Source organism: Gordionus sp. m RMFG-2023, chromosome 3 (assembly GCF_954871325.1).
Source record: "Gordionus sp. m RMFG-2023 chromosome 3, tfGorSpeb1-WG-v2, whole genome shotgun sequence".
Lineage (NCBI taxonomy): Eukaryota > Metazoa > Nematomorpha > Gordioida > Chordodea > Parachordodidae > Gordionus > Gordionus sp. m RMFG-2023.
In genome coordinates, this window is record NC_088777.1 from 34,025,835 (window position 1) to 34,050,650 (window position 24,816).

The 24,816-nt window shown below is 25.0% G+C and overlaps 2 protein-coding genes across 3 annotated transcripts; one reads left to right on the top strand and one right to left on the bottom strand.

Annotated features, from left to right (window-relative positions):
• Positions 1-38: 38 nt before the first annotated feature.
• LOC135926635 (uncharacterized) lies at positions 39-15,085 on the bottom strand. 2 transcript variants are annotated; one of them, XM_065462561.1, is made up of 6 exons: positions 14,964-15,085; positions 13,039-13,138; positions 8,861-8,946; positions 2,112-2,204; positions 1,378-1,437; positions 39-595 (listed from the first exon to the last, which is right to left on the bottom strand). In XM_065462561.1, exons 1-6 carry the CDS (start codon positions 15,036-15,038, stop codon positions 533-535), a joined length of 477 nt encoding a protein of 158 aa, XP_065318633.1. In that variant the 5' UTR covers positions 15,039-15,085; the 3' UTR covers positions 39-532. The 2 variants fall into 2 exon arrangements, with proteins under 2 accessions (XP_065318633.1, XP_065318634.1); XM_065462562.1 differs by lacking the exon at positions 2,112-2,204.
• Positions 15,086-22,844: 7,759 nt separating this feature from the next.
• LOC135926915 (zinc finger MYM-type protein 1-like) lies at positions 22,845-24,046 on the top strand. The gene is made up of 3 exons (XM_065462848.1): positions 22,845-23,001; positions 23,204-23,705; positions 23,752-24,046. Exons 1-3 carry the CDS (start codon positions 22,845-22,847, stop codon positions 24,044-24,046), a joined length of 954 nt encoding a protein of 317 aa, XP_065318920.1.
• Positions 24,047-24,816: the final 770 nt, after the last annotated feature.

The window sequence follows — 24,816 nt, forward strand, 5'->3', positions numbered from 1 at the left end:
ACACATTCTATAAGTTCTATTGAATGACAAATAATATATCTTGAATAATTAAAGTGAGCAACTATATATTTTGCATACTAAAATTAAAATATTTTTCTTTGTATAAAATTATTTTAAACCTTTTTACTTTTTACCAAGTACGAGATAAAGCTTATTGATGAAGGAAATTTTTTTAGGACTGAGTAATTTGAATATTTAATTTTTTTTATAGAATATTTTTCTTCCGCCCAATATTATTTAAAATGTAAATTAATCACTAAAAAATTTATATTAATAATGTGCAATTGATATTTTCAACAAAAATTATTAGGACTTAGAGATATAGGATTATAAAAGTATCAAATATTCTGGAAGTATATTTTAAAATCAAGAATAAAATGTATAACAGTAATCCTTAAAAAATATTTTCATGTTTTTCGGAGATTTTCTTGTTTTGACTGAATGGAAAAACTAGGGTATAGAAAATACTTATTTTGGAAAAGTATTAAATATCTTTTTCACGTTTAATATAGCATGTTTAGGTAAATTGAATTTAAGGAATATCAGCTTGATCGATGTCTCTGTAATATGACATGACGCATAAAAGGCAATAAATCTGATTTAAAATATATATAAGTAGTATTTGATTAAATGTATTTTTTTCCTTGACAATAGCTAATAGAAGTTTTCGTTCATTTGAAGAGGAAAAAAAAATTTCTTAAAAAACTGCACTAATTTTGTATATAATAGAACTTTCCATATTTTTGCTCAACATTAGAGAAATTAATACTAATTTTAATTAGTAACTTCACTATTGTTAATATTTTCTAAATAACTTTTCTATAACAACTTTAAACTGTTTCCTTATCGTGAACTACTGTATTGAAATAAATTATTTTAACTATAAAAGGAAAATTTTTCGTTTATTAAAAAATATTTGGCTTCATCATAACAGATTTTGAGTAACTTGAAAAATATTAAGTTATTGATTGCTTGAATTCCCTATGAGAGTGCTTAAGCCAATAATAAAATAATATAAATTATTCTCATTTCCAGCTACAAAAAAAAATAAGATAACTTTTGAAAGCCATAGTGGGGGAGACCGGGACAAAACGATTGGTATTTTGCATTTTTACCATCAAATTTCGCAAATTACAGATTTATCTAAATCCCTCATTTACAAAATAAAAACAGGTGAAGCTACCTATAAAATTTTACCATAAGGTGATTTTTATAATTTATGAGTAAAAAATGTTTTTTTGGTAAAATGAGTTAAATCTGGAAAGTTTTTCAAAAGATGAACATAAAGATATATAAATATATCTTCACCAAATTTACGGTTAAGGGTTAAAGAGCTATCGTATTACCCCGGTCTCTTATGAAAAGATTTTACTTTACCAAAATAAAGCACATGATCAAATTTGCTATCCCGGTGCCAAGCATTTGAACTATAGAATTCTTAAATTATTTTGATCAAAAATATAGTTATAGCAAAATTTTAATAAATTTCAAATGATAAAATCATATTTTTTAAAAAAGCATTTGTTTTTATTTTTCAAATGTAAAGTTTTTTTATGAGAGAATTTTAAAAAATGTGAAAATTACTCTTTCATAGGCCTATCCAAGAGGTGGTATAACCCTGATTAACAAATTTTTAAATTTTCTTTAATATCATTTTTGTAATAAAAAGCATCCCCTTCCATACTCGTCATAAAATTAATATTATTTAAACAATTTCTAAAAGGGAATTTTATTAAAACTTAAGAAGGGTAGGTGTTGAGCGGGGTTCTAAATTTGGCTTGGCCTTTTTTTCAATAAATTCTGGCTTAGATTTCCCTATTAAGCAAATTTGGCTTGGATTTCATGTTCTGCTAATTTTATTTTGGATTTCCTTCTCTATAATGCGTAGAGGGGGGGGGGCAATAATATCATTCGCTTAGAAAATATAGAAGTGCCTGCCTTTTGTTAATCGGGTTTCTTTATTTATTTAGTTACAGATATATTTATTAATTTAAAGGGCACTATTTCATTTTAAAGAATGCTTAGTTAACTTTAAATGCTTAAAGGATACTAAATAGTAATTAGAATTAATTATTTAAAAAATGATTATAAATATTTGATAATATATTTACGCCTAGTGCTAGGTTTGAAATGGAGGAGAAAAGAATTATCATGATAAGAATAGGAAGGGATAGCATCCAGGGCCAGAAATACTTTTTGATTCTCTGTGTAAAAAGATATAATAAAATATATTTTAAAAAAAATCAAACTGATAATTTGTGATAGTTGCAAATGTTTAAGGGTGTAAAGTTAAAATTTCACTTTATAGCATCTTAATCCCTTCTTTAAAAAGAGCTTTAGAAATGGGATCTCAAAGTAACTTGACTATTAAATTTAAAAAGTTGTGTTGAAAGGTAGAGATAAAATATGTATATGTTAGCGGCAATATGAAATGTGAGGTAGTGGTAGGCAAGGTAATTTTGTTATTTTAGTCACAATATGTTAACAATTAAAAATAAAAAAAAAGTTAGGGCCTATCATTTAGACAGAATTTTTAAAAAAACATTATTTCATAAGTATTCATTAAATGAAGATATTTTTGATCAATTTAAGCCATATAAAGAGTCATAACTCCTAGACCCTTTTTCATCCCAGGCTAGGATTTGGCACAAATATAAAGCAGTGTTATATCTATCTACAGAAAAAAAATTTCGAAAAAAAAAATACCATTTTTTTTCTATGGCCATTTCCGGTTTTATACATCCGGTTTTGGACATTCATCAAATTTATATCATATTTATTTTTATGTCATATTAAAGAACTATTATTAAGCTACATAATAAAATTTAAATTATTTTTCTAACTTAATTATTTCTTGAGATATTTGAAAATAAATGAGGCACTTTTTGTCAAAAATGTACCATTTTTCCGCGCTTTAAACGCCCATATCTTAGCGGGTAAACCTTTTTGGGAGGTAAAATTTCATTTTTTTCTTAGTTATAGTATATACTACCAGTATGCAAAATTTAAAAAAAATTGAAAGGGGTCGGGTTGAAACCTTGGTTGATTTGATATGGAATTCACCATATATATTATATATTTATTTTTTTTATATTTAATTTTTAATATATCCATTTTAATATATATTTTTTAATCCTCTGTAATTTAATGATTATGAATAAATAATAAAGTTACGATTATATATCTTTTGATCGCTAATTTTTTTAACTTTTGTGTTATAGGATTTTTTTAATAAATTTTTTTGATTGATATTTTTTAATATATTATTTTAATAAATTTTTTTAAATATATTTTTTTGATTGATATTTTTTAATATATATTTTTAAAATGATTAATATATATTTATATTTTACTTATTTTTGATAGATCGTTATTTTTAAACTTTTTTGAGTTTTTTTAAGGTATATAGGTAAAAATATGTTTTGTAAACATGTTAAATTAATATTTCAGTGAAAGTGTCTTATAGAAAAGTGACAATTGTCATAATCGTTATTTTTGAACTTTTTTGAGTTTTTTTAAGGTAAATAGGTAAAAATATGTTTTGTAAACATGTTAAATTCATATTTCATTGAAAGTGTACTAGAAAAAAGTGACAATTGTCATAATCGTTATTTTTAAATTTTTTTGAGTTTTTTTAAGGTAAATAGGTAAAAAATATGTTTTGTAAACGTTAAACTAATATTTCAGTGAAAGTGTACTATAGAAAAGTGGCAATTGTCATAATCATAATTTTTGAACTTTTTTGAGTTTTTTTAAGGTAAATAGGTAAAAATATGTTTTGTAAACGTTAAATTAAAATTTCAGTTTGGATATGTTTTATATTTTTAAGTCACTAACAGTAATATCAACAATAAAATTCCTAAATTCGCTTTTATTTATATATTCAAAATTAATGATGAGTTATTTTCCTGCTAATCGTCATTCCTTGATTTGATTAAACTCGAGATTTTATTAATAATACATTAATCACTTCAAATGATAATAAATTCCACTATTATGATTAAACTTTAATCTTCATAGCATTCGGAAATGTTTTTTTAACATAATTTATGATATTAGGCCGATATAAGATTAAAATAATTGTAAGATTAATTTATTTTTCCCCAAAATGTTAACTACGAAATATATTAAATATAGAATCCTGATCGATTATTTATATATCAATTAACTATAATATCTTTGACTTATTTATTTCAATTCTGTGAGTAAATACACTTTAAATATTTATTCACTTTAGTGAACGATCTGAAATTACAAGTTAGAGCTACTATAAATCTATCAAAATATTAAATAGCTTTTCGAAAATGAATATAATTACGAAATTAATTTTATCATTTTCAAAGTTAGCCCTCATATTTATATTTATTTTAAACAATTACTAAGATTATACGCCAAATATAGTTTATCTAAGTTTTTTTTCGAGAAATGAAGGCCTTTGGATAATTTTTTTTACTATATTTTATTGAATTATGCTAGGCTCTCTCTTTGAAAGCCTTTGGCCAATTTATGTTTTAAATTTTCATCGGGTTTATAATTTTTTTTTATAATATTTCTCACAAATTTTATAAGGTCATTATTTTTATTCATTTTTTTATATTTTTGTGACATCATATACGCACTTTTAGTTATTTGATAGGGGTAAATTCTTTATTATTTTAAATAAAATTTACCAAATCAGACACATTTGGTAAAATGAGTGGGAATTTTTTCTTCCCCCCCCCTATCATATTTATATGCTTCTTAATATTCATGCTACAAATAAAAAATGTCAAAATAAATGATAATTTTATATTTATATTGAATTATATTGATAATAAAAAAATGAGTTGTAAATATTGTTTTTTCTATTGTGAAGAAACAAAATCTTACAAGATCTTATAGGGAAGGCTTGCTACCAGATTTCCGTTAATAATATAGCGTAAAAATATTTTTTAATAATATTAAGAAACATATAAATATGATAGGGGGGGGAGAAGACCACCCATTTTACCAAATGTGTCTGATTTGGTAAATTTTATTTAAAATAATAAAGTATTTACCCCTATCAAATAACTAAAAGTGCGTATATGATTAACAAAAATATAAAAAAATGAATAAAAATAATGACCTTATAAAATTTGTAAGAAATATTTTTAAAAAAAAAGATTATAAACCAGAGGAAAATTTAAAACATAAATTGGCCAAAGGCCTTCAAAGAGAGAGCCTAGCATAGTGTAATAAAATATAGTAAAAAAATTTATCCAAATGCATTCATTTCTCGAAAAAAACTTAGATAAACTTAGAATATTTGGTGTATAATCTTAGTAATTGTTTAAAATAAATATAAATATGAGGGCTAACTTTGAAAATGCTAAAATTAATTTCGTAATTATATTCATTTTTGAAAATCTAATTAATAATTTGATAGATTTAATTTTCAATAGTAGCTCTAACTTGTAATTTCAGATCGTTCACTAAAGTGAATAAATATTTAAAATGTATTTACTAACAGAATTGAAATAAATGAGTCAAAGATATTATAGTTAATTGATATACAAATAACCGATGCATAAATATATTTCGTAGTTATCATTTTAGGAAAAAATAAATTAATCTTACGAAATCTTAATTTAACATGTTTACAAAACATGTTTTTACATATTTACCTTAAAAAATCTCAAAAAAGTTCAAAAATTTATGACAATTGTCACTTTCTATAGTACACTTTCACTGAAATATTAATTTAACATGTTTATAAAACATATTTTTATCCATTTACTTTAAAAAAACTCAAAAAAGTTCAAGAATAACGGTTATGACAATTGTCACTTTTCCATAGAACATTTTCACTGAAATATTAATTTAACATGTTAACAAAACATATTTTTACCCATTTACTTTAAAAAAACTCAAAAAAGTTTAAAAAAAACGATTATGACAATTGTCACTTTCTATAGTACACTTTCACTGAAATATTAATTTAACATGTTTACAAAACATATTTTTACCTATTTACTTTAAAAAAACTCAAAAAAGTTTAAAAATAAGGATTATGACAATTGTCACTTTCTATAGTACACTTTCACTGAAATATTAATTTAACATGTTTACAAAACATATTTTTATCCATTTACTTTAAAAAAACTCAAAAAAGTTTAAAACTAACGATTATGACAATTGTCACTTTTCTATAGTACACTTTCACTGAAATATTAATTTAAAATATTTACAAAACATATTTTTACCCATTTACTTTAAAAAAATTTAAAAAAGTTTAAAAATAACGATTATGACAATTGTCACTTTTCTATAGTACACTTTCAATGAAATATTAATTTAACATGTTTACAAAACATATTTTTACCTATTTACTTTAAAAAAAACTTCAAAAATAACGATTATGACAATTGTCACTTTTCTATAGCACACTTTCACTGAAATATTAATTTAACATGTTTACAAAACATATTTTTACCCATTTACTTTAAAAAAACTCAAAAAAGTTTAAAAATAACGATTATTACAATTGTCTCTTTTCTATAATACACTTTCACTGAAATATTAATTTAACATGTTTACAAAACATATTTTTACCTATTTATTTTAAAAAAAGTTCAAAAATAACGATTATACAATGGTCACTTTTCTATAGTACACTTTCACTGAAATATTAATTTAACATGTTTACAAAACATATTTTTACCCATTTACTTTAAAAAAACTCAAAAAAGTTTAAAAATAACGATTATGACAATTGTCACTTTTCTATAGTACACTTTCAATAAAATATTAATTTAACATGTTTACAAAACATATTTTAACCTATTTACTTTGAAAAAAGTTTAAAAATAACGATTATGACAATTGTCACTTTTCTATAGTACACTTTCACTGAAATATTAATTTAACATGTTTACAAAACATATTTTTACCCATTTACTTTAAAAAAACTCAAAAAAGTTTAAAAATAACGATTATTACAATTGTCTCTTTTCTATAATACACTTTCACTGAAATATTAATTTAACATGTTTACAAAACATATTTTTACCTATTTATTTTAAAAAAAGTTCAAAAATAACGATTATGACAATGGTCACTTTTCTATAGTACACTTTCACTGAAATATTAATTTAACATGTTTACAAAACATATTTTTACCCATTTACTTTAAAAAAACTCAAAAAAGTTTAAAAATAACGATTATGACAATTGTCACTTTTCTATAGTACACTTTCAATAAAATATTAATTTAACATGTTTACAAAACATATTTTAACCTATTTACTTTGAAAAAAGTTTAAAAATAACGATTATCACAATTGTCACTTTTCTATAGTACACTTTCACTGAAATATTAATTTAACATGTTTACAAAACATATTTTTACCCATTTACTTTAAAAAAACTCAAAAAAGTTTAAAAATAACGATTATGACAATTGTCACTTTTCTATGTACACTTTCACTAAAATATTGATTTAACATGTTTACAAATACTATTTTTATCTATTTACCTTTAAAAAAAACTTCAAAAATAACGATTATGGCAATTGTCACTTTTCTATAGTACACTTTCACTGAATATTAATTTAACATGTTTACAAAACATATTTTTACCCATTTACTTTAAAAAAAAACTTAAAAAAGTTTAATAATAACGATTATGACAATTGTCACTTTTCTATAGTACACTTTCACTGAAATATTAATTTAACATATTTACAAAACATATTTTTATCTATTAAACTTTTAAAAAACTCAAAAAAGTTTAAAAATAAAGATTATGAATTGCCACTTTTATCTAAAAAATTATCTATCAAAAGATATATAATAGATAAAATTAAGTAAAATATAAATATATAAAAATCATTTTAAAATTATATATTAAAAAAAATACCAATCAAAAAAATATATTTAAAAAAATTTATTAAAAAAATCATATAACACAAAAAATAAAAAAAATTAGCGATCAAAAGATATATCAAGTAAAAAAAATATATTTAAAAAAAAATATCAATCAAAAAAATATATTGAAAAATATATATATATATTTAAAAAAAAAATAAAAAATAATAAAAAAATATATCATATAACACAAAAAATAAAAAAAATTAGCGATCAAAAGATATATCAAGTAAAAAAATTATATTTAAAAAAAAATATCAATCAAAAAAATATATTGAAAAAAAAATATAAAATTTAAAAATAAAACAAATTAATAATTAATCTTAAAAAATTATTAATAATAACGAAAAAATTATTAATAATATAATATTACAAAAATTACACATTGCCGAATATTTCACATTGCCGCTAACATATATACATACACCTTTTGACTAATACCCTTAAAAAATTATAATATATTATATTTAAAGATGTGATGGAGCACAACAAAATTTTATATTTATATAGCCCTGCGCGAATTAAAAGAAACACTTTTGTAATCCCAGGGAAGCAAATGGGCGAGTGGAGGATCTCTGAAGGTAAAATGTAATATTTAAACCTATTTAAAATTTAATCAGACATAATGAGAGTCACAGCCTGGATCCAAAAAGAAGACTGTAAGCTTATCGCATATGCTTTTAGTTTAAGTATATTAAAACAAAGTCTACTTAATTTATTTCTGATTTTATCATTTATACTAAATATAATTATTTATAAATTTAAAATAGCTCATAGTTAAAATTAGAAAATAGCAAAATCATTTGTTGAACACCTATTAAAATTTGGAGATTTGATTTTTTCCGAAAATGCATTCATTTTTTTATGTGAAAAATACCTCCTACTTTATAAAACTCAAAAAATGTGGTTCATGATCAGTTATTTTAAAATTTTTCACATACTGGAATTACATGGATTGATTAAATTAAGATTACTTTTAAGATTCCGTTAATCAATAAGAGCGATGCAAATATCATAATTACAGAGAGTCCTAATTCAAGTCCCCAAGCGATATTGAAAACTAAAAAATAATATTTTAATTTAAAAAAATATATATGGTAAGTAAAAAAAACACTCGGTTTAACAATATAAATACTAAAATTTCTGATCATCCGCTTGGTAGAAACTTATGATATGACAACAATTCATGAAAAATAATAAAAGCACTTTAAGTCATTGATTTCATAAAAGAGAAAAATAAGGACATTACAAATCAATATAACAAAATATCGGTGAATGTTAGTTACGTGCCAAGTCACCCTATTTAAAATGCAATAAGTTTCATTTTTTTTAAATATATTATGAGATGAAATCACGCGGTCGCTGCCTATATATTTTATATCATATACCAACACAGAACCACCTAGGTGATTTCAGAAAGAAAACTAGATCCTTACTGAATTCGAACCCAGATCTATCGGATTAGTGATCCCCGTACTTACATACTAGGTGGCCTAGTAGGTATCCGAAAACTACGATTTTTAAAATATATATTATAACCATATGTTGAAGTGTCGCTCAAACACAAAAATATAAAATACCAATTCGTTTAACACTGCTTAGTCTAGCCGATTTTTTTGGCTAAGGCTAAACCTTCAATTGATTTTGAATAGCTAACATTCTGCTTTACTGTAAATTTAATAATTCAGAAGGGTGTGACAATTGTCATACGTCATTTTAAAACTTTTCCAATGTTTTTAATGAAAATAGGTAATAATTAATATTTTAAATCTGTTGTAGTTGAAATTCAATAATAATGTAATTCAGAAGATTGATAATTGCCATATTCGACATTTTAAAACTTTTTTAGCCAAAATAAATTGACTCAGGCTTAGCCTAGGCCGAAATAAATCAGCTCAGACATAGCCTTAACTAAAATAAATCGGCTAAGGCTTAGCTTAACTAAAAAAAAATTAGCTAAGGCTTAGCCAAAACCAATTTTAAAAAATTCGGCTTAGGCCTAGCTTTCGCTAAAAAATCGACTATTACCTAACTATAGTAGTTAAAAATAACCTAAAAAAATCCATAGGTTTCTCTTCCCAGTAACTATTAACAGATTGTAATTTATTAACAATGTTATATAGTAAGAAAAATGTGAGGGATGGAAGGGGGGGATAAAAATTCAGAAAAATATCTAAAATAGTATGTTGGCATGCTGGTTTATATTTAAAATGAGATATTCACAAGAATATTGAGCCTTCATTTTAAAATACCCTAAAAAATAATTTCTTTTTTTTAAAAAAACGGTTAGTTTCTATTTTCCAATTTAAATATAATAGCCGTGTTAATATTTATGATGTAGCACCTAAAACCCATTTCTATGGGGAAGGGGGGGGGGGGCAAATCAATAAAAAAATAAAGATAAATTTTTTTATTACTACATACATTCTTTATAAATAATTTATGCTAATATTTATGGTAATACATTTTTGCAATCATTCAGAGTTTGGAATCCGGACCAAAAAGGATTCTAGTTCCAGTTTTTAGAAAATTTAAAAAGAGTTTTGGTGCTTATATTTATTCAGAGGATACAATTTAAACTCAGTTAATAAGCAATTTTTTTAAATAAATCACAAACTTGACAATAAATTAACCGTTTAAAATAAATCATAAAATTTTGAATATTATACTTTTGATGACACAGTTCTGGAAATTTCAAAAGGGATTTGGGTTCCGCTTCTCGTAAATTTTATGAGAACGTTTCGGTTCAGGTTCTTTGATTGGACTCGGTACAGAGGGCCGCTTCTAGTTCCAAACTCTTAATTATTTTTAAAAAATGTGAGGATACAATAGATTCATTCAAGAATGCATTAATAAAAAATCAAGTGTTTTTGTGAACAGTCTTTCATTAAGATGTCATTAATCAGGCGATTGTGCAACTAATACTGGATATTACCAATGACCGACCTCGCTCACTGACAATTAAGGATGACATATTTGTGTTTTTTTGGTATTTTTACCGTTCCCTTAGCCTGCCAGAAATAAATTTATTTCTTACCAATAATAATAGGGTCCAATAATAGGGCCTTTAAAAAAATAATTCCAACCGAAATTTTTCTTTTTAAATACCCGGATCGGGCCAAAAAAAATTTTAAATACCCGAGCCCGGCTGAAATTTTAAATCGCCATTATTATATATAAAAATTGAAAATAAATAGAATATATTTAAAAATTATGTATCATAGAACAATATATCACATATCACTTATCATGAAAATGTTTGTTGAAAATAAATGATTAATTTTAAAAAGTTATTATATATGAACTTCATATTCGCTGAAAAACGATCCTTAAAATGCCGAATAGGTATATTTTGATTTTTTTAAAAAACCAAGGCCTTAGAAAAAATTTAGGGACAAATAATATTTTTTAAGAAAATCAGGGCCGAAAATAATAAAACCCGGGCCACTTTTAACCGAGGCAAAAAAAATTTTATTTATTTAAATCAAGGCCGAGCCATGCAAATGATACCTCTGCTGGTCTCTTATAAATAGTTTTGTTTTTTGTCTTTTTTAAGTGAAAAAGTTGTGAGACGGGCCTTGATAAAATTTTTTAGGCTTTGTATATGATTTTTCAAAGACCTGCCCAGCCTGCCTGGGTACACAAGCCGTATTTAAATTTTTATAAATATATCCTGGCCGAGCCTAAAAATTATTTTTAAAAATACGCGGGCTGGGCCGTTAATTATAAAATAGAATATTTTAAATCGCCATTATTAGCTATAAAAGTTAAGAATAAATGTAATATATTTTTAAATGTTATCTTTGCAAGTCTCTATGATTTTTATGGAGGTGTTTAAATTATATTGAATCTATCAAAAATTGTGTATTTTTTCTTACACTAGGCTTGAAATAATTTGGATCCTTGGCAATTTCCTTGGTAGAATTTAATTTATACTTTATTTTCTTTATTCATAGGTATATTTTATTTTGTTAAAAACACGAAATATCACCTAATTTATTTGTATATACAGGTATGTAATAAGTGGTTGGAGGGGAGGTAAGGGGACAAATACCCCTTCCTCTCCCCTTCTCATAACTAAAAAAATGTAAATTATTTTAAACAATTTTTGAAGAAATAAATATTTTCATGAATTGCAAACAATCCTTATTTTAAAATTGTTATATTCTATTATAAATAGACTTTTATGAGTGCCCTTGGAGAAATATCGGAATAGCCTGAACCAGATATTTCATCTGAAATGTACATTATGAGCTTCAATAGGACAGCCGATTTATTTTTCGTTGGAATGTATAAATAAATTATTAGGTTACACAACTAGCAATATATTTCATTTCACAAGATATCTACGATTGTTGAAGCGAAACCAAAGCGATATGAATAGTTTTAGTAAGTTCAACTATCACTGAGGCAAACATAATTCTAATATTTGCGTTGCCTTGATTAAAGTTTGCTACAAAATAACAATCTTTACACTTCTTATCCAAATCAAAGAAGGACTTGTGATTCTTTAATTTTATAATCTTGGAATTAAAGATAAATTCTAATAGATAATCATCCAAGAAGCGTCATAAAAGCATTGTATACTTTAAAATATATCAAAATTGCTATATATTTTGGCAAAAATACCACATTAAGCACAAGCTCAAATGCAATGACTTTATCTTCATTACAGAAATTAAAAACCTATCTCAAAACTATGAAATCAGAAAATCGATTTAATGGATTAGTTTTAATATTTGTTCTAATAAATTTATGTAATAATTAGTTCTAATAAATTTTAATGTTTATTTTATATGTAATAAAAAAATAGCAAAAAGGTTCATAGAAATGTTAAGATAGTTTTTTTTTAAATGTTTTTTTTTATCCTTGTAAAATGTTTTAAAATGATTATGGTCCAACTCAAGGAAATTATTTTTAGTCACATAACCTGTCAGATTTGAGAAGTAATAGATCTTTGCTAAAAATTTTAAGGGAAAAATTTTTCAAATGCCATTTAAGTTTCATTTGTTAAACCCTGGCATATAATACAACATTCAATGAATAAATTTTAACAAATATCGGCTGATTATAATGTTTACATCCCATGCTTATGAAGTCATAATATAAGCTAAAATTTTTGAGAAAAAAAATTTTAAAACAGAACTTCTACTTCTCGTATTTGAGGTGGATTGATTTCTTGTGCGTCCTGGTGATCTATTCCACCATATCAAATAGTATATTCTAGTTGCAGCTTCTAGAACGAAATATATCTATAAAAAGGATAAAACCATTTTGTTTTAAAAAGTAAAAATATTGGTGTATCCAAGATTTTCATTTTCTTCCTTTCCTTATAAATTTTATTGAAGGCTTTATAGGTTCATTTTTTGAATGCCTTTGGCCTGATAACTCTTTAATTTGGTTTTATACTCTTTTTAAAAATAAGTGTTTTTTTCTGAAAATTTTTGAATGTACTTATTATAAAATATTAATAACTTGCCACCCTATTCTAAATTAAATTAAATTGCCATAAATTATATTTTTATAACTATTAACTTTCAATATTAATGCGATGTAATCTTAGTTTATGATTATTATAGAGGTAGGCTATGGGCTTATAATTACATATTAAGACTAAAATCAATCCATTAATCAATAATTATTGAAGATATTCGAATCTTAGTAAATAGTATTCAAATCAAAATGAACGCCACTCTAACATTATTGAATCAAATTGATCACCAATATTTAAATTAATTCTGCAGATAAATTAAAGGTCTGCCTCACCTCTTCACTGTTCTTGTTTAATATTAAGTGCGGTATTGTTTTATGTTAAAAATACATTTTTAAAGTTATGTTTTGAATAATACGCGGTTATCCATCTCCTATGAATCAGAAAACTCAAATTTCATAATGGTGTCATGATAACAAATATTTCTCAAATTTCATAATGGTGTCCTGATAACAAATATTTCGGAAATATTGATTGAGTTAGGGAAAGTGTTATAGCCCAGCAAGATTTCTGATTGAAAAATTTATTGATGTGAAATAGACATTCATGTGAATAAATCTGAATAAAGTTTAGGGCTTTTTATTTTATTTTATGAGGTAAACATTTAATATCTTAATTTTTTTTTTATCTAATTCTGCCATCTTTGAAACAAAGAAAAGGTCTTTGTTGACATGTCAGCAAAAAAAAATAATACAATGGGAGAAAGAACATCAATCCTGGAATAGATCTTAATGGATGCAGTTAATCTTATTGATGTATGTAAAGAGTTTTATAATACGAAAGCCAGGTGAATCTTTTAACCCTGATTATCTTAAAAGGGCCCTCAAATTCGCAACAATTATTATGTACTACTGCAAGATGGGAAAGGTCTAGATAACATGCTGAAAGAATTATAAATTCATCTAAATATTACATCATATTTGATCAGAAGACTTCATTGATTTGGCAAATGTATGGTTTCCGCAAGGGGATTTTATTTTCAATAAAATAATGAGTCATGTCTTAGATCAAAATCAACTAATATATTTTTATCAGATGACGGTTTGGCTTTATTAAAATAGTCTTCATAAGCCCCTATTTAAGTGTAATAGAAAATATATCTGGGCTTTTATATACAAAAATGACATATGCAACCATAAGACGAGAGTGATGATTAATTTCAATTTAAAAATTATTTTATCAGCTTAAATTTGTAACTCTTACTGAGATAGTTTTTAAATAAATTATTCAACCGCCCCAAACACACACGACCTAAACCTGAGGACCTAGAGTGATAAAAAAATTAAATAATAAGGTATTTGAGGGCGAAGCCTCCATCCCTCATGAATTATTCCACTTCATTATATATTAAGCATTTTACTCTAATAAAGCCTCTACCCTGGAAATTGATTTTAAGAAAATATAGATTTCTAATTTAGCATTAAACTTTTTACTTTAACGCCTTTCTTAGTGAAAATTAATTTAGGAAAATTATTTCTAGTTTCACATCAAACTTTTTACTTTAATAAAGCCTTTTTAGAAGCGGAAATGAATACTAAAAAATATTTCTAATTTTTATATCAAACTTTTTACCAAAAATATATTACCAGTGTAATGTACGCCGAAAGTAAGCTCCCAGTCCTCAGTGAATAAAAATAACAGCATTTTTTGAGAATGGCCATGATATTTCAAACCCTATTGTTTTTTTTAAATTAAAATTTTATAAAATAAAATGATATAAAATAAATGCAATATTATTTTTAACAGGTAAATATTATATGTTTTGAACTCAAGGCTGTTTTTACATTTTACGATTCCATTTCCCCTTTCCGCATTTGTTATTATTATTAACCGGAGTTATTATTATAATGAAAAAGAAATGTAAATATTTAAATAGCTACTAATTAATTTATTAACAAATATAATTATTTAATTACCTTATTCATAATGTAATTTTAATAATTTATGATTTAAAAAAAAATAAACGAAGGTTAAGAATCAATAAAAAAAATTTTTTTTATAATAATAAATAAATTTCCGGGTTATTTCGGGGAAATTTCCAGTGTTGTTAAACGCTATTTTATAAAAAAAGTAGCGCGCTATCGCTACCGCTATCGTTTTCAAATGAGTAGCGCGCTATTAGCTACTTTTAAAATAAAGTAGCTAAAGCTACTTTTTACGCTACTTTGATTTTTTTTTTAAATATTTTTTTTTACGTAACTTTATTTCCACAAATAAAATATTGATATAAAAACATGACTATAATTTGTTACATATATATATATAATTTATTTATTATTGCACTTTAATAATAATAACATTTCGGTACTGTCATCCCCAAGTCTAGAGCGACGTTTAGAAAGTATAAGCTTTGCCATACTAAATAATCGTTCAGCACTAGCACTTAAGGGCAACGCAGTATTAAATTTAATAAACAAACTTTTTATATGAAAAAAATCATCAAAAATATTTAAATTAGTATTTTTAGATTTAAAAAAAGCATCTAGAGGTTAATTAAAAATACTTCAGTATATTCTTTAATAAAAGTATGCTCCTCCACATTAAAATACTGTATTCCCATTTGATCCAATATATAATTCATTTCCATTTTTTTCTCATCTAGAAACAATGCTAAAAGTTTCATAGCATTGTAAACACTATTCCATCTTGTAGTGTTTGGTGTCAATAAATAACGTCCTAATTTTATTTTGAAAATATCAGACGTCTTTGATGACTTATTTTATTTATTCCAAAGAGCTTGGCATTTAGAAAATGTAGATCTTGATACTCTTTTAAAATCCTCATTTAATAATGCTTCTTCAGCATCCACTGTCGCAATTAAATTTAGGTTGTGGCAGGAACAACGATGATGGCTAGGTAACATAGAAGACTTTATTGAAGATCCTAAATATTATAAATTTTATTTTATATTGGTGAAAAATTAAATATAAAATAATTTAAAACCAAGGATGTCATGAACATCAATTATCTCAAACTCCATTTCATCATCCTCTTCTTGTTTTTCATCTTCAATATTTTTGTCAGGAATATTACTAGTATTGTTATTATTATTATCTTCCCCAAATATTCTATATTATTTATATCATATTATAATAAATTTAAAACCTGAAGGCCTTCAGGAAATTAGACCCATTATCCGTAATCATCTTACAAACCTTGTTTTGAATTTTGTAAGACCTATGGATTTCTGCAATAATATTGGCTAGAATGTCATAAGTCTGACAGCCAATTATTCTCTTTAGAGCTAACGCTACAGATTTTCGTTTAAGATTTTAGGATCAATCCAATGTGCAGTTACTCCTAAATAAGCTCTAAAAATATGACATATTATAAATCAGAAAATAAACATTTTTACCTTCTATTGTGAGTCCAGCAATCTGCCGTTGTACAGACGTAGGAGACATCTGATATATTTAATATCAAAGATTCTTTCATTTCCTTAAAGCTCTCCAAAATTCTTGCCATCAATGTCTGCCGGCAAAATATCTTGGTCCGTGGAGAAAAAGTGTTTATCATCTTTATAAAAGAATCATTTTCCACCAAGGATAATGGTTGAACTGTATCTATTATAAAGTTCATAATGACTTTGTCAGCCAATTTTTGGGATACACCAGGTGTTGATGAATCCAAATTGGTTAATTTTGTTTGTATTAAATTTGATTTGGAAGTGGGTTTATCTTCTTCCATTACCCCAAAACTTTTGAGATATTTTTCAATCTCTTTATAATTTGAAGTGTGCACAGTCTAAAATAAAAATTATGTAGGAGATAAGTACATAAAAATGATTGAAATAACTATTTTAAAATGTTTTAAATAATTTAGATAAAATTTATGAATATATACAAAAAATGATTGGTTTTTGATTTTAATTTATTTTAAAAATTAAAGATTAGCCTACACATTGATATTAAATTTGTTTAATATATTACCTTTAAATGTTTTTTCAAATTAAAGTTGCTCGTATGATTTGAAGAGATAATTTTGCGGCACATCTTGCACCGAAACCGATATCCAGTATTAATTTTTTCTTCAAGGTTAAAGTATTTCTTGAATTTTGGGAAAGGATCATCTATATTGCTCATTTTCCAAAGAAATTTCAATATCTTCAACAATCTCACACATAATAAGATTTATAATGCTTAATATAAAATGTAAAATGAAATCTAAAATAAGATAAAAGCAAGGACATATCAATAACGTAATTTCAAAAATATATAATTTAATGAATGCGCGAAATATAAATTAAATACAGATTGCTATTTAACAACTGTTTATATCTAATATATAACAATAATATATATTTTTAAATATAAATATAAATTTCAAAATTAAATTAAATAAAAGGATTATAATTTTAGATTTTATAAAAAATATATTTTAATAATTTTAGATGTATTTATTATGTAAAATTAAAAGTAGCGAAGTAGCAGTAGCGCGCTACTTCGCTACTTTCTAAATTAGTAGCGAGCTACCGCTATCGCTATTTTTTTAAAAAGTAGCGCGCTATAGCTACCGCTACTGAAAAAAGTAGCGCGCTATAGTAGCGCGCTACACTGGAAATTTCCCTGGAAATTTGGGAATAATGGGAAAATATGGAAACAACGGGAAAAAACGGCAAACTATCTTTGTAATACTTTGCAGGTCAATATTGATTTTTTTCATGTTTTATTGAAAATATATAGATTATAAACATTATAATTAAACATGATTTAATTTCAACTAATTTATGATTTCTTTACATGTTTCATTTGAAATATATGGACTATAAACAATATTTAAACAAATATGATTTAATTGGAGTAATTTTTTAGTTATCTTCGTTTGAAGAGGAAAATGATTCCAAATCAGAGCTTGAAATTCTTGAATCCAGCAATTTATCATTTGCAAAAATTTCTTTTCCCATAAAATGAAGATTGGCTCTTATAAAAACTAATTTTAGAACCTTACCATTTTTTATTCTTTTTCTAGATTTCGAATGAATATTTGCATATGAGGACCATATTCTTTCGAACGCTGCACTCATCGTTGACACTGATAAAATCCTATGGCTAGGGTCGATATGTATTGATATAACATATACATAAAATATTAAATAACACAATTTTTACGATTAGAAAAAGAGTTAGGTTATTGTTTACTAAAATATAAAAGTATTTAAATTTTCCACCAAGTCACTGGATCTGTAAATGATGCGCCTTGCCATATTAAAAAAATCTTCCCTTGCACGATATTTGGATAGGTTTCCCATTACTCTCGCAATATCGAAATCTAGATATCCAGAAAATCGATTAATGATATCCAACCCCTTTGCAACTTCATTGTCTTTTAAACTAAACCTTGGGTCATGACCATTATAATGTATGTCCTGGTAAAAAAAAATTTCGGCTTTTAATAAACTGCTTAATTTCTGAAATCTCACTTTTTACAATAGATTTGATATTGTTTTATATACGTTAAATGTCTTCCCCTGGTATGAATAAATACTTGAGGGACATCTGATAAATTGGCTTTATCCCCTTCCACTATCTCTATTTGTGCAAATATGACTTTTATAAAATTGTATAAGTGCATTAAACCCCCATTGATCGAGAAGAGTATAGTCACTTATCTCGATCAGTAAATATATCAAGAATTGTCATTTCCTGTAGAATATCTTTATTTTATAACAAGTTATTTATCATCAAAATTATACCTGCCTAACGAGTTGGGCTAGACAACTTTAGGAAAACAATTTTATCATTATTTCTTGTTTTTCTTTTAAGGTTGATAAAAGAATATTGTTAGATATTACATATTTGATGATATTTTTAGCTATTGTGACTAAAATTTGAATCGATAATATCTTATTTGCTGTGTCCTTTAGAAGTAGATTTAATCTATGAGCGGCACATCCAATGTATTCAATAGTTAGATCATTACAAGGTCCATGCTTTTTCCATATTGCTTGCATTGTCAGTTATTATAGTGTTTATTTTTGAAATTCCCATCTCTGGAGATAAGGAAATTAATATATATATTCAAAAACAAAATACAATTATAACTTATGATATGAACCACGAGGAAAAGATGTTTATATAAAATAAAAAATCTTATTTATTTTATCATAAGACCATTTTTAAAATTGGGAAAACGTTAATATTGTAAAAATCATGTTGATTTAATCAAAAAAGCGTATTATAAAAATTGGGGAAACTATATGGAAAATTTCGAAGTTTCCTGGGAAGTTTTCCATATTTCCCGGGAAATTTCCTCTGCCTTACATCCCTAATATTATGTAGTAGCAGTGGCGTAGCCAGCATTTATCTGGAGGAGAGGAGAGGGGGTTAAAAAAAAATTTGAGGCTTGGCCCCCAACCCCCATTTTAAAAATTTGCCAACATCTTGTGCATTATTAGTCTTTAACCACTAGAGTAGCCAGCATAAATGAATAAAATATTAATAACAAAATTTTGGCCAAATTTATGATTAATAAGCGACTGAAAGCATTATTCTGAAAATTTTATCAATGTTTAGTCAATTGTAAATTAATTCAATCCAGCGTCTACATGGCCGGGAGGGGGGGGGGTAGGAGACAAATGCCTCCAAAATATATTAGCATTTTTGGGGGTAGGTATCGATTTTAAGGGGTTGATATTAATTTTTTGGGGGTAGGCATTATTTTTTTGGGGGTAGGTATTGATTTTTGGTGGGTAATTTTTGATTTGAATTATAATCTTTTTTTAATCCATTAATTGATACGATTATGATGGTTATCGTTTGATTTTCTGAAAAATGTCAATTAAAGTAAAGATATTTGTCAATTAATAAATAATATAAATTTTCTTTGTCAACGATTTTCATTTAGCATTTTATCAAGTTAATATTTACACATTTCCTATTTGGTACTTTTCTTAGAGGTTAATATATTTATATTATGTTTTTTAATAAATTTATAGATTTTAGCAGGATAAATTTTAGGTAATTTTTTGAGTCATGCATAAAAACATATATCAGCAAGCAAAGAATAATAAAAAACATAATATGTAAAAAATTATATTATAATAATTATTTCTTTCTAGATGCCAAATAACAAAACCATATTTAAAGTTAAGTGCAATATTAAAAATTGCAAAACTTCTAAAATAAGAAGTGACAAGATACATGAACATTATAAACATAAACATCCTCATGTTAAGCCAGCTGATATGAAATTTACAAAGGTAGCCATCAAAAGAGATAATAATAATTGGGTATCTTTAAATTGTGATATTCCATATAATATCACAAATGGAGTTGAAACCCAGTTGCAAAAAAAGACAATAACATCTTACTTCCAAAAAGTAATATTTTTATTTATTATTGTAACTATAAATTTGTGAATTAATAGAAACTGATTTAAAATTTTACCAGAATAATATTAATATTAAAGTAGTCAGGGTATAGAGAAAATAAATTATATATATTATTATTTAATGTTTTTTAACTGTTTATCACACTATTTTTATATCTATATATACTTTATAAAGTTCAATTTAACAATATGTTTAATAAGTTAATAATAATAATTTAAAACCAATGTATTAAAAAAACTTATTAAGTTAATATAATGTAGTAAAATAAGGTAATGTTAATTTCTAGGAATTTTTAAATTTAAATCTTTTCATCTTTAATTGAATTAAGACTTCAAATTCTTTTACTTTTTTTAAATATAAATCTTATAAAATATGATTTGGAATCAACTATTTTCAAAATGTTATCTGTGTGAGTTTCATCCCCTTTATTTACATTATGTGTTATATTAGGTATGTTTATTATCATTGTTTTATTTAGCTATTAGAATTTCTTTAGATAATATACTTTCATCATGAATTTCACAATTTTATTTATACTTAATATTGTTTTTATTTTTATAGTCATTATAATATTGTTTTATGATTTCTTCATGTGATCGCAGTTTTATATTAATCTGCATCTATCATGCCTATCAAGTATATTTTAAAAATGTTTTTACATGATCTAACAAAGTCATATTGATGTTTATGATTATTGCGTTCAAAATATGTGAATTCCCTTTGTATTCTACATTCACTTGTGCTTTACCTATTACTTGTATCATCTTTCCATTGTAACCTGATAACTTTATGTTGGACTTCATAATATTTTTAATACCTGTTTTCTCAATCATGTATTCATGTAGAATTAAAACATTTATTAAAAACTTAATTATAATGTAGTTAAAAAAAATTATCATTTGCCTAAAAATTTATTAAAAATATAGTTATCATAAGGAAAGAAATTAAACTCCTCTTTATTTATAGAAAATCTCAGTTATTGAAGATTCACAAATTGTATTATCTCCTCATCCAATCCCCAGTTCCAGTGAGGTGTTTACTTTGTATGATGAGGTATTTAATTTAAATACGAATTATATGATAACTTTTGAAAGAAATAAATTATGATTATGAGGTTAATTAAATATTTCCAACCTTTATTAAAAACTTAATTATAATGTAGTTAAGAATAAAATGACCATTTGACTAAAATTTTATTAAAAATGTAGTTTTTCATAAGTAAACAAATTATACTCTTTATAGCAAATCTCCAATATTGAAGATTCACAAATTGTATTATCTTCTCATCCAATCCCCAGTTCCAGTGAGGCGCTTACTTTGCATGATGAGGTATTTAATTTAAATACGAATTATATGATAACTTTTGAAGAAAATAAATTAGGACATTTAAATATTTCCAACATTTATTGATTAACTTAATTATAATGTAGCTAAGAATAAAATGACCATTTGGCTGAAATTATATTAAAAATAGATTTTCATAAGTAAACAAATTATACTCTTTATTTATAGCAAATCTCCAATATTGAAGATTCACAAATTGTATTATCTCCTCATCCAATCCCCGGTTCTAGTGAGGCACTTACTTTGCATGAGGCATTATATTTAAATAAAATTTATATAATGACTTTTGAAGGGAATAAATTATGAGGATATTCAAAGTCCAAGTCTTATTCAGCTATACAAAAAAAAGGAACCAAATGACCCTTTTCACTTTATATTATTTAGGATGACAAATATTTTGATAAATTTCATAATTGCTGTAGCCCTTGTCAGCCATGTACAAATAAATTTCAATATCCTGTTACTAACAAGAGGTTTTAAATAATATTTATTTTCATTAATTTTTACCCATCCATTATTTCTATACCAATATATTTTTTTTTACTTTTTAAACAGGAGCATGAATATAACCTATTATAGAAAGGTTAATATAGATGGTTCCCTCAACCCCAGAAATTGGCTATCTTATTGCACTACTTTAGACAAAGCCTTTTGTCTATATTGTATTATGTTTGGTGGCCCTAAGTCCAATACTTTTTGGACTCAACATGGGGTAAATAATTGAAAAAACATAAAGCGTGACTTAGAGAGACACGAAGCATCTTCTCTTCATAAAGATTCTGAATATGCAAACATGACTTGGCTTGCAAATAAACGCATTCAAGATCATTTGCTATCAAATAAGCTTGATATAATCATGGAAAATCGTAATATAGTTCATAATATTATCAATGCCATTATGTACCTTATAAAATGTAATATAGCCTTTTGGGGTTCTAATTCGAATGAAGGTAATTTTATGTGTCTCATAAAATTAATGGCAAAAACGGTTCCAACTTTACGTGCATACATGGATAACAACGAAAAATTGCGGAGAAAAAAATCAGATAAAATTTCGAGACCTTATATAAATTTACTGTCATATGGCCACGTGAAAAAAATAACTGAAATTATTAAGATAAAAATCAAAAAGCATTATTCAAACAATTAAAGAGAATCGTGCCTATAGCATCATATTAGATGGAACATATGATGTGTCTAAAAAAGAATGCATAGCTTTGCTTGTACGGTATATAGAAGATGATCTGCATCCACATCCTGTAGAAAGGATCATACATGTTTTTACAACATCAGAAACCACTGGGGAAAATATAAAGAAACATGTTTTTTCTAAGTTTAATGATCTTGGTCTTCCTCTTGATTATTTGGTTGGACAAAGTATGGATGGTGCAGGGAATATGAGAGGAGTATACAAAGGAATGCAGGCTTTAATATTGAAAGAGGCTCCAAAAGCCATCTATATTTGGTGCCATGCACATCGGCTAAATTTAGTAGTTGCTCATGTTTGTGGATGCAAAATTGAAATGAAAAAGGCAATGGGAATATTAGATGAGTTATATAATTTTATGAATGGAGTTAGACGTCAAGGTGTGTTTGTTAAATATCAAATGAGAAAGTCCAAGAAATCTCTTAAAAGAATTAAAAACACAACAAGGTAAATAAAATATTTTTAATGAAACTTGAAACTTATATATTTTCAGAAATTGGTCATCATCCTACAAATCTGTAGAAATCTTTTTAGATGTTTATGAACATATTTTAGCATCATCAGTTGAATTAAAAGATTCTAATGACCCAAGCACCTCTTCCATTGCCGTTGGGTTATTATCAAGAATTAAAGATGAAAATTTTATATTAAGTCTTTTTATTTTGAAAGAAATATTGAAATGTACACATGAGGCTTGTATTGAAATGCAAGCAGTTGGTAATGATTTGGCTTTGGTAACCAAATTAATACAACATACAAAAAATAAATTACAAAAACTAAAAGGTTAATATTAGTTACTATTTCTATAAATAATTTTAAAATATAGCTAATGAAGACAATATATTTTTAAAATTACATTCCTTATCTAATAGTTTTTTGAAAAAGAATAATGTAATAACTGATTTGTATAATATGAAATCAATATTCAAATTGGATCAAACAGAATTCAATAATTATGTTGAACAAAAAAAAAACAAGTTGAATAAATTAAAAAAATTTAAATTATTATTTATTATTATAGATATAGAACGGAAATATTTTTCCCTGTTCTAAATGCAATAATTAATCACCTAAATGATCGATTTAATTATGATTGTTTAAATTTTTTATCACAGATATCCATTTTTACTCCCGCTGGAATTATGGATAATGAAAAAATAGAAGGATGGCAAATATCCGAAATTTGTAATACTTATCAATTGGATGTCCAAAACATTGTTGATGAATATAATGATTTTCGCTCTTTATATTTGGAGTCTCAATCAATCATTTTTTGCGAAGATCTTTTAAAAGTTAAAAAGAATGACGCGTTATATATTGATGAAAGTAATTTATTGATATTTTATTTGTAATTGTATATAATTAAAGGTATTGCAAACGATCAAATTACCAAAGAAAATATCAACAGCGAAATCATGACCAAAATAAAAAAATGGATAAAATTTTCTTTTATATTACCATACCGACTTTTAAATCAATTAAATTCTTATTCAAATTTAAATTTATTATATAAATATTTATTAACCCTTCCTACAACTTCCTGTTCAGCCGAAAGAGC

Excerpts from the sequence above, each read along its gene's own strand:
- LOC135926635 (XM_065462561.1), bottom strand. The coding sequence starts at position 15,038 with ATGGCCATTCTCAAAAAATGCTGTTATTTTTATTCACTGAGGACTGGG. Across the intron at positions 2,205-8,860 it reads TGATTAACGGAATCTTAAAA|AGAATCAAAAAGTATTTCTG; the intron begins GTAATCTTAATT and ends CTTTTTACACAG. Across the intron at positions 1,438-2,111 it reads TTTCAAACCTAGCACTAGGC|AATTCTATAGTTCAAATGCT; the intron begins GTAAATATATTA and ends AAATAATTTAAG.
- LOC135926915 (XM_065462848.1), top strand. The coding sequence starts at position 22,845 with ATGACTTGGCTTGCAAATAAACGCATTCAAGATCATTTGCTATCAAAT. Across the intron at positions 23,002-23,203 it reads GGGTTCTAATTCGAATGAAG|AGAATCGTGCCTATAGCATC; the intron begins GTAATTTTATGT and ends AAACAATTAAAG. Across the intron at positions 23,706-23,751 it reads AGAATTAAAAACACAACAAG|AAATTGGTCATCATCCTACA; the intron begins GTAAATAAAATA and ends ATATATTTTCAG.